The 10,584-nt window shown below is 40.4% G+C and overlaps 2 gene segments (V, D, J or C); both read right to left on the bottom strand.

Moving 5' to 3' along the window:
• Positions 1-3,833, bottom strand: part of LOC126029807 (immunoglobulin lambda variable 1-44-like) — an 8,175-nt gene extending 4,342 nt beyond the window's left edge. The window contains 2 exon segments of the V gene segment in view: positions 3,334-3,662; positions 3,788-3,833. Coding sequence covers positions 3,334-3,662; positions 3,788-3,833 — 375 coding nt within the window.
• Positions 3,834-7,773: 3,940 nt separating this feature from the next.
• On the bottom strand, positions 7,774-8,312 carry LOC126029805 (immunoglobulin lambda variable 1-44-like). The segment is given in 2 exon segments: positions 7,774-8,138; positions 8,264-8,312. Coding segments are annotated over 2 exon segments (411 nt in total).
• Between the last annotated feature and the right edge of the window lie 2,272 nt (positions 8,313-10,584).

Below are 10,584 nucleotides of genomic sequence, written 5' to 3'. Positions count from 1 at the left end.
CCCTGCTTCAAGAAATAAAAGAGGACACAAGGAAATGGAGATACACACTCTGTTCATGAATTGGTAGGATTACCATCATTAAAATGGCAATCCAGGGGCCGGAGAGATAGCATGGATGTAAGGTGTTTGCCTTGCATGCAGAAGGATGATGATTTGAATTCTGGCATACCATATGGCCCTCTGATCCTGCCAGGATTGATTTCTGAACATATAGCCAGGAGTGACCCCTGAGCATGCCGGGTGTGACCCAAAAACCAAAAAAATAAGTAAATAACATGGCAATACTCCCCAATGCATTGTACAGATTTAATGCAATCCCTCTAAAGGTACCTATGACATTCTTCAAAGAAGTGGATCAAACACTCCTGCAAGTCATTTGGAACAATAAACACCCGCGAATAGCTAGAGCAACACTTGGGAAAAGGACTATGGGAGGCATAACTTTCCCCAACTTTGAATTGTATTACAAAGCTAATAGTTATTAAAACAGCATGGTATTGGAATAAAGACAGATTTCAGATCAGTGGAATAGACTTGAGTATTCAGAGAATGTTCCCACACATACAATCAACTAATCTTTGATAAAGGGGAAAGAAATCCAAAATGGAGCAAGGAAAGCTTCTACAAGTTCTGTTGGCACAATGGTCAGCCACTTGCAGAAAAGCAAGATCAGACCTCAACTAACACCATGCACAAAGGTCAAATCCAAATGGGTTAAAGATCTCCATATCAGAACCAAACCATAAGTATATAGAACAACACATAGGTAAAACACTCCATGACATTGAGAGTAAAAGCATCTTCAAGAAGGAAACAGCAGTCTTCAAACAAGTGGAAGCAGAGATAGATGGAACTCTATTAAGCTGTGAAGCTTCTGCACCTCAAAGGAAATAGTGTCTAGAATACAAAGGCTACCCACAGAATGAGAAAAACTATTTACCCAATACCATCAGACAAGGGACTAATATCTAAGATATACAAGTACTGACAGAACTTAACAAGAAAAAAAACATCTAACCACATCAAAAAATGGGGAGAAGAAATGAACAGACACTTCCCCAAAGAAGAAATACAAATGGCCAAGAGGCACATGATTGCATAGGCCCACCAAAATATGAGGGACATGGAAAGGAATAACCTTGGCCTAAATACAAAGAGACCCGACCCCTGAAGGTTCCTGGCACAAGACCAACTCTAGGCTCCAGGCAAGTTAGATCGTCCAATCCAAGACATTGTCTGTAGTGCCAACACACTTTTATTTATCACACAGTCTCTGTTGTTGGTATCATGTTTCTGTATTAAAGATCCTGGAATCTGCATATTCTACATTGAAGTCAGGATGTGGAGCGTCCTCTCCTTTCACCTCACAATCAAAGGGCAATGCAGGGAGCCCTGCCCTGTAAGCAGGTCATTGTTCTTGTTAAGTCTTCTCAGTGTTAAGGGAAGTCTCTTTTGAGCAGGTCGATATCTGAGCAGTGTAGGGTCTTCCGTGGTAGAGGATTACTTCCAGGTGATGTTATAGACAAGCCTAGATGTTTCGTGGATGGCTTCCCTGGTTCAGGGGTGAATGGAAAATGCCCTTTCTTCTGAGGTCTGTGCCAGGTCATTATATCAATGTTCAGGGTGTAAGGTCCCTTTGCACTACAAGATTTGTGTGTTCCAATCTCTATTAGATAGGATCTTATTTGTATGTATAGTATTTTCCCATTTTAATGTGCCTATGCAAAAAAGGAGCAATGCCATGTGGTGTTATTGGCGCATATGGGGGCCATGTTTTGGTGGGCCTATGCAAACAACAATTGCCACTCTAACACCATTTTTACTGTGCTCCTTTGACTCTATTCCTTAAAAAGAACCCAGTTAAAATTTGAGGTTACAATCTGGGGACTTGAGGGACAAAGTAATTGTACACGGATTCTGTCTTATTTATCTTAATATTCTTTGGCTGAAATTTCAAAGTTAAGATATCAGCAAGGGGACTTCTGAGAATTATGTTATGTGTGATTGTCCTTCCACTGTAACTTTACCTTGTCCTCTTTCTTTGCATCTTTGTTCTCATAATTAAAAATAAAAAATTAAAAAAAAAGAGGCACATGAAAAAATATTCCACATCACTAATCATCAAGGAGATGCAAATCAAAACTACAATGAGGTACCATCTCACACCACAGAGACTGGCACACATCACAAAGAACAAGACCAATCAGTGCTGGTGGGGATGTGGAGAGAAAGGAACTCTTACTCACTGTTGGTAGGAATGCTGTCTTGTCCTGTCTTTATAGAAAACAATATGAAGATTCCTCAAAAACTGGAAATTGAACTCCATATGATTCAGCTATTCCACTCCTAGGGATATACCCTAGGAACACAAAAATACTATTCAAAAAACTCTGACTCACACAAATATTTATTGTAGACCTATTTACAATAGTCAGGCTCTGGAAACAACCAAGATGCCTTTCAACAGATGAATGGCTAAAGAAACTGTGATACATATACACAGTGGAATATTATGCAGCTGTCAGGAGAGCTGAAGTCATGAAATTTTCCTATACATGGATGTACAAGTATCTATCATACTGAGTGAAATAAGTCAGAGGGAGAGAGATAGACACAGAATAGTCTCCCTCATCTATGGGTTTTAAGAAAAATTAAAGACATTACTGTAATAAGGACCAGAAACAATAGACTTAAGGACTGGAAGGGCTGAAAGGGCCGGCTCACAATTTGAAGCTCACCACAAAAAGTGGTGAACTCTTAGGGAAATAACTACACTAACAACTAGCATGACAATGTTAAAGAATGAGAGAAGTAGAATACCTGTCGCGAATACAGGCAGAGGTGGGGGATGTGGGGGGGCATTGGTGGTGGGAATGTTGCACTGGTGAAGGGGGGTATTCTGTTTATAACTACAACTACAACCATGCTTGTAATGATGGTGCTTAAATAAAGATTTATGTTAAAAAAAAGAATATGGATTAGTGATTTTCTTAGAGTAAGTGGGAGGACAGTGGAATTACTTGGTATCCACTAAGGATCCTTAATTTCTATAAAGATAGAAATGTAATGATATTAGATGTTGGAGTTAGCTATGCAACTCTAATATATAAAACACAAAAGGGTGACTTGTGACATGTGGCAACTCTCTCCAGCTATTATACAAACATTCAAGGAGTAGGGATTATCATTACTCTGACTCTGTTCTGTGGGTCTGTGCTCAGAGAGACTGACTCGAACGCAACAGCCTCTGAAGTACTATTTTTCTGATGTTTACATGAGTTGCTTTAGACTTTAGAGGGCAGCACTCAGAGCAGGGCTGGGTTTTTGTCTCACTTCTCCTTGAGTCTGAAGCACTGTGACATGGTTTATACTGTCATCCCATGAAGAACAGTAATAAACAGCCTCGTCCTCAGGCTGAATATCTGAGATGGTCAAAGAGGCCTTGTTTCCAGACCGAGTACCAGTGAACCGATCTGGGATCCCTGAAGGTCGAGAACTTCCAAGCATCACAGTTTTGGGGGCAGCACCAGGAATCTGTTGGTACCAGTCTGCATCATTGCTACCAACATTGTCGTACGTTCCAGAGCAGGAGAGGGTGACTGTCTTCCCCACAGACTCTGAAATCAGTTCTTCCTGTGTCAGCCCAGGCTGTGCCCAGGAGCCTGGAATGGAGCAATGGAGACACAGACATGAGATAGGTTATTAACCATAGCATGTTCTATAAATGAAAGAGGACATCCATTCACCCACAAGCTCCCACATAATCACTCCCCCTGTTTTCCACTACCTGGGTAGTGAGCAAGCAGCAAGAGGAGGAGAGGAGTCCAGGCCATTGCAGACACCAGCATCAGCTTTTGTATCACAAGTGAGAGAACTACACAAAGTCCCTTTTATCTTCCCTTCTGGGAGGGCGGGAAAGAATCTTTTATGTAAATTACCCCCTTCCCTGCTGACTTTGGGCCCACCTTGGGTGAAAGCTGCTTTGAGGGTCAGAGCACCAGCAGTCTCCTGGGGTCCTGAGATCATAGTTTTCAATCCCCAGTGACTGCAGAGCCCCAGGTGACAGTTTCAGAGCTGAGCTCCTCCAGCAGATTCGGGGACAATCCCACAGCGCCCCCTGCCGTGTTATGTGCGGATCAACCGAAGAGATTATATGAAAAAGTCATCCCCAGGGTCAGCTGAGCACAGATTCAGCTGCTCCTTAGGTGCTTTCAGCTCCCAGGTGCAACTTCTTTTAGGATTTAGACTTTTCCCCTTCAAATAGTGTTCAATTTTAACTGATTTTTAAAATTGGTTTACAGTATAATGATGGATCTAAGATTTCACTGTTCTCCTCTTTGTGTGTATACTTCTCATCACTTCCAAAACAAAATCACTTCAAATATTTCATCTCTGTCCTTTTACCTACCAACCATAGGTTTCACTACAGCTAGGAATTAGTGCTGTTTTTTTGTTTTGTTTTTCTGTTTTGTTTGTTTTTGTTTATGCTCATCTTGGCCAGTCTATTTTTCTCAGCAACTTAGATTTCATGTACTAATGACACAAAGGGTAAACTCTCACAGGTCTTTATCTCATTTTGTGGAATCGATGCAAGTTACGTCCACTTATCCCAAAGGTAAAGTGGTATTCATTTTATTGGCCGATTATTCCTCATATATATGTAATTGTTGACATAGGTATATATGCCACAGCTTCCAAATGAATTATTTAGGAGCCTAAGAAAAAAGTGCTTGGGCCTCAGATGACTTTGCTTAGGGCTTATTTGTGGCTTTGTCCTCGGAAATTATTCATTCCTAGCAGGCACAAGCATCCTTACCACTATACTATATCATCATTATTTTGGCAAGTGTTCTATCAATGTACATGTATTTTATTCTATGTCCTAGTTATTGGAAAAGTGATGCTCTGATAATAGGAGTAAAAATGTCCTGTCAACCTAGAGTCTTCTCAATCATACACCACAGTAATTTGTGTTTTGTCAAAGATCTCTGTACTTTTTTTCAGATATACAATGTTCTACCACCTATCCCACCATCAGTGTCAACTTCCCCCTAAATGCCCCTCAGTTCCTATCCCCCACCTTACCTGCTGCTTTAATAAGCACATTTGAGGGGGGGCACACCTGGTGATCTCAGGGATTACACCTGAAATAGCTCTTGGCTTGGGGAATGATATGGGGACACTGGGGCTCGAATTGAAATCCGTCCTAGGTTAGCACATGCAAAGCAGATGCCCTACCACTTGCATCACTACTCAGGGCCCAACAAGCACATTTTTAGGATTATTTATTGTAGTTTGACTCTCAAACTTACGTTATATTTTGTATGACTGAGATATTTACATAGACAATAGCTGAACATCACCACCACTATACCTAGGCTCCCATATGTATGTTACTGTTTCATATGATTTCAGTATATACATATGCAAAATTGCACCACCACTACTGTGATACCTATCTTGCTCCCTTTCATTTACCTCTTCTTATATTCGCAACCCTCCAATTCTCTACTTCCTTACACATTTTATTACTGAAATCTGGGCTATGTTTTTAACTGACATGTTATTCTGTATACCAAAAATAAGAGAGATGATTTGATTTATGGTCTTCTATTTCAGACTTATTTTACTTAGCATATCCTTCACCTCAGCTCTATTTCAGATATTGCATGAATTTATGAACTGACAGTGAATGCATTGATGATTTCATAATTACTTGGGACTTCAAGGTGTGACAATGTGCATTTATAACAACTTCATTATTCATCCATCTGCCTTTGAACATCTGGTTGACCCCACAGCCTAGTTCTTGTCTAAAGGCTACAGTGGTGAACAATGATGTGTATAAGCCCTTAAAAATGGTTGTTTTTGTGTCTTGGGATAGTGAACTAATGTTCCTTTTTGTTTGTTTTTGGTTTTGGGGTCTCACCCAGTGATGCTCAGGGGTTACTTGTGGCTATACCATCAGAAATCGCTTTTGGCTTGGGGGACCATATGGGACACCGGGTGATTGAACTGCGGTCCTTATTACATCAGCATGTGCAAGGCAAATGCCCTACTGCTTACACCACCACTCTGCACCTTCTGATGAGATCTTTATTTGAATAAGACGGTTGTTATGCTTCATTGTCACAAGGTTGTCTGGCATTATGAAGCCTGGATGATTAATGAACATGCCTCCATTTGCTTGGATGTGGGATAGCCTGCCCTCAAGATCTGTAAAACTCATAGTTCTGAATGAAGCAGTTTATAAAGGAATTTATTAGTTTGACAGAACTGATGACTAAGGGTAAACAAGGACTAGAAGGTGACCTCTACAACAATTATGGTGTAAAGAAGTGGGCTTTAATGTTTTAGGTACCACAGGATACCTCTTTCCAGTGGACTTCACCTGGAAATGTGATCTCATCTTAATAATCCCTTTTGATCCACAGAATTTCTGTTTCTGAGCAAGGTGATTTTGCCATGTGAGAACATCAGGTTGTTTATGCAATTTCAAAAATAGATTGAACTAAAGTTTCTTTCAGTGATCTGAGCTACTCAGAGCCTCACCTGCTCAACCTTGGAGAAAAATAATGCAGCTCATGAGAATTCTGTCCCAAACATTGGTCATTGGTAATGTGGTAATTTCCTAATCAGCACTGATTAGGAAAAAGTTTTACACAAACTAGAGTGACTGACACTATAAAGAGAAATATTAGGATGTATTGGTAAAGGTGTAAAGCAATCAAAAAACTTCATATTCTAATGGCAGATATCTAGGCAAATTCTCAAAATATACATCATCCAGTTCCTTATCAACTAGAATGTTAACGTATGACTTGGACTTTTTACACTTTGGGATGAAGATTTATGTTTAAAGAAAAAAATCTTGTTCTTAGTAGCACTTTGTATACAAAAAAGAGTAAACAAATAATCAAGAACCCAAATGAGAACTCTCAGTTGGACAGATAAACAAAATGTGTTCTATTCATACAGTGAAATATGACTCAGTATTAAAACTAGTATATTTTTAATATGGTTAATAAAACTTGTCATCTGGAAAATAGAAATGCCATACAAATCCAACAAAACATGAAAGAAAACCCAAAGAAGAATCACAACACAATGAGAGTGAGTATTTAGATTGAAAGAAAAGTTTGGTGTGAAAAAAGGTAAATGTGCCTGAATGGATGGAGGTGGTTAACAAGAGAGAGGTGAGTGGAAACTAGATGTGAGTTGGCTGAAACAGTGTGATCTGTAGAGAGAAGTTGTAAGGATGCAGCACAGAAAGTTTTACAGGTTCAAAACCAATGTGAGCTCAATTAAGAATGAACTCTTCGCTCATGAAACAATGATTGAACCTCAAAATATTATGTAACAGAAGCAAATAAAATAAAGGAAATGCAGATTGCAATCGTTTTTCAGATGCCATCTTTGTGAATTTCCCAGAAAAGAAAACTACATAAGTTTAGGCATGAATTAGTGATTTCCTTAGAGTAAGTAGGGAGGACAGTGGAACCATGAGTATGCATTAATGATTCTTAAGTTCTTTGCAGAAGGATGGGAATGTTGGGATATTAGATGCTAGAGTTGCCTATGGAACTCTGTAATACATAAAACACAACAGGGTGACTTCTGACATGTGGCAGCTCTCTACAGCTATTAATATCAAAATTCAAGAAGGAGGAATTATCACTGCCTTTGACTCTGTTCTGTGTTCAGAGAGGCTAACTCAAACACAACAGTCTCCACTGCACCATTTTCTGCTGTTTACATGGGTTGCTTTAGAGGTCAGCACTCAGAGCAGGGCTGGGTTTTTGTCTCACTTCTCCTTGAGTCTGAAGCACTGTGACCATGGTTTATACTGTCATCCCATGAAGAACAGTAATAATCAGCCTCGTCCTCAGGCTGAATATCTGAGATGGTCAGAAAGGCCTTGTTTCCAGAATCAGAACCAGTGAACCGATCTGGGATCCCTGAAGGTCGAGAACTTCCAAGCATTACAGTTTTGGGGGCAGTACCAGGAATCTGTTGGTACCAGCCTACATAATTGCTACCAACATTGTCCTCGGTTCCAGAGCAGGACACGGTGACTGTCTCCCCCAAAGACCCTGACATCGATGCTTCCTGTGTCAGCCCAGACTGTGCCCAGGAGCCTGGAATGGAGCAATGGAGACACAGACATGAGATAGGTTATTAACCATAGCATGTTCTATAAATGAAAGAGGACATCCATTCACCCACAAGCTCCCACATAATCACTCCCCCTGTTTTCCACTACCTGGGTAGTGAGCAAGCAGCAAGAGGAGGAGAGGAGTCCAGGCCATTGCAGACACCAGCATCAGCTTTTGTATCACAAGTGAGAGAACTACACAAAGTCCCTTTTATCTTCCCTTCTGGGAGGGCGGGAAAGAATCTTTTATGTAAATTACCCCCTTCCCTGCTGACTTTGGGCCCACCTTGGGTGAAAGCTGCTTTGGGGGTCAGAGCACCAGCAGTCTCCTGGGGTTCTGAGATCATAGTTTTCGATCCTCAGTGACTGCAGAGCCCCCAAGTGACAGTTTCAGATTCAGGGGCAAACCCACAGCGCCCCCTGCCGTGTTATGTGCGGATCAACTGAAGAGATTATATGAAAAAGTCATCCCCAGGGTCAGCTGTGCACAGATTCAGCTGCTCCTTAGGTGCTTTCAGCTCCCAGGTGCAGCTTCTTTTAGGATTTGGACTTTTTTCCTTCAAATTGTGTTCAATTTTAACTGATTTTTAATTGGTTTACAGTATAATGATGGATCTAAGATTTCACTTTTCTCTTCTTTTTGTGAATAATTCTCATCACTTCCAAAACAAAATCACTTTAAATATTTCATCTCTGTTCTTTTTGCTACCAACCATAGTTTTCACTACAGCAAGGAATTAGTGCTGGGTTTTTGTGTTTTGTTTTAGTTTTTGTTTTTGTTTGTTTTTGTTTTTGCTAATCTTGGCCAGTTAGTTTATTTTTCTCAGCAACTTAGATTTCATTTACTAATGAAACCAAGGGTAAGAAACTCACAAATCTTTATCTCACTTTTTGGAATCGATGCAAGTTAAGTCCACTTATTCCAAAAGTAAAATGGTACTCGTTTTATTGGCTGCTTATTCCTCATATATAAAATTGTTGATATATATAAATGCTACAGCTTGTAAGTCTAGTATTTAGGAGCAAAGGAAAAGGTGTTTGAGCCTCAGATGACTTTGTTTAGGGCTTACTCTTGGCTTTGTGCTCAGGGATTATTCATTCCAAGTAGGCTCAAGCATCCTTACCACTATACTGTGTCATTATTACTTTTGTCTAGTGTTCTATTAAAGATCTCTGTACTCTTTTCAGATACACAATGTTTTGTGTGTGTGTGTGTGTGTGTGTGTGTGTGTGGTTTTTGGGTCACACCCAGCAGTGCTCAGGGGTTATTCCTGGCTCCAGGCTCAGAAATTGCTCCTGGCAGGCACGGGGGACCATATAGGACACCAGGATTCGAACAGATGACCTCCTGCATGAAAGGCAAACGCCTTACCTCCATGCTATCTCTCCGGCCCCTGATACACAATGTTCTACCACCTATCCCACCATCAGTTTCAACTTCCCCCATAAATGCCCCTCAATTCCTATCCCCCACCTTACCGCTGCTTTAACAAGCGCCTTTGGGGTTGGGGGCACACCCGGTGACGCTTAGCTTGATTATGAGCTGAGAAATCTCTCTTGGCTTGGCGGATTATTTAGGATGCTGGAGATCGAATCATAGTTCGTCCTAGGTTAGTGCGTGCAAGGCAGATGCCCTACCGCTTGTGCCACTGCTCTGGCCGCAACAAGCACATTTCTAAGACTATTTATTGTAGTTTGACTTTCAACTTATGTTATATTGTCTATGACTGAGGTATTTCGTGGACAATACCTGAACCCCACCACCACTATACCTAGATTCCCAAATGTATGTTATTGTTTCATATATTTTAATATATTTTAATATATACATATTCAACAATTGCACCACCACTACTGTGATAGTGTACTTACCCTGCTCCCTTTAGTTTGCCTCTTCTTATATTGCCAGTCCTCCATTCTTCTACTTCCTTGCAGATTTTACTACTGAAATCAAGGCCATGTTTTTAACTGACATGTTATTCTGTATACCAAAAATAAGTGAGATGATTTTTTTATGGACTTCTTTTTCAGATTTATTTCACTTAACATATCCTTCACCTCAGCTCTACTTCAGATATTGCATGAATTCATTTATTGAAAGGTAATGCATTGATGATTTCATAATTATTTGGGACTTGAAAGTGTGACCATGTAATTATTCATCTATCTGCCTTTGAACATCTGGTTGATCCCATATTCTAGCTCTTGCCTAAGGGCTACAGTGGTGAACAATGATGTACATAAGTTCTTTCAAATGGATGTTTTTGTGTCTTGGGGATAGCGAAGTAATGTTTTGATGTTGTTGTTGTTGTTGTTATTTTAGTTTTTGGGTCACACTCGGCAGTGCTCAGGGGTTACTCCTCTGCTCAGAAATGCTCCTGGCAGGTTCAAAGGACCATATGGGATGCTGGGATTCGAACCACTGTCCT

Source organism: Suncus etruscus, chromosome 15, assembly GCF_024139225.1.
Source record: "Suncus etruscus isolate mSunEtr1 chromosome 15, mSunEtr1.pri.cur, whole genome shotgun sequence".
Lineage (NCBI taxonomy): Eukaryota > Metazoa > Chordata > Mammalia > Eulipotyphla > Soricidae > Suncus > Suncus etruscus.
The sequence above is the reverse complement of the archived record's forward strand: the minus strand, read 5'-3'. Positions and strand labels throughout refer to the sequence as shown.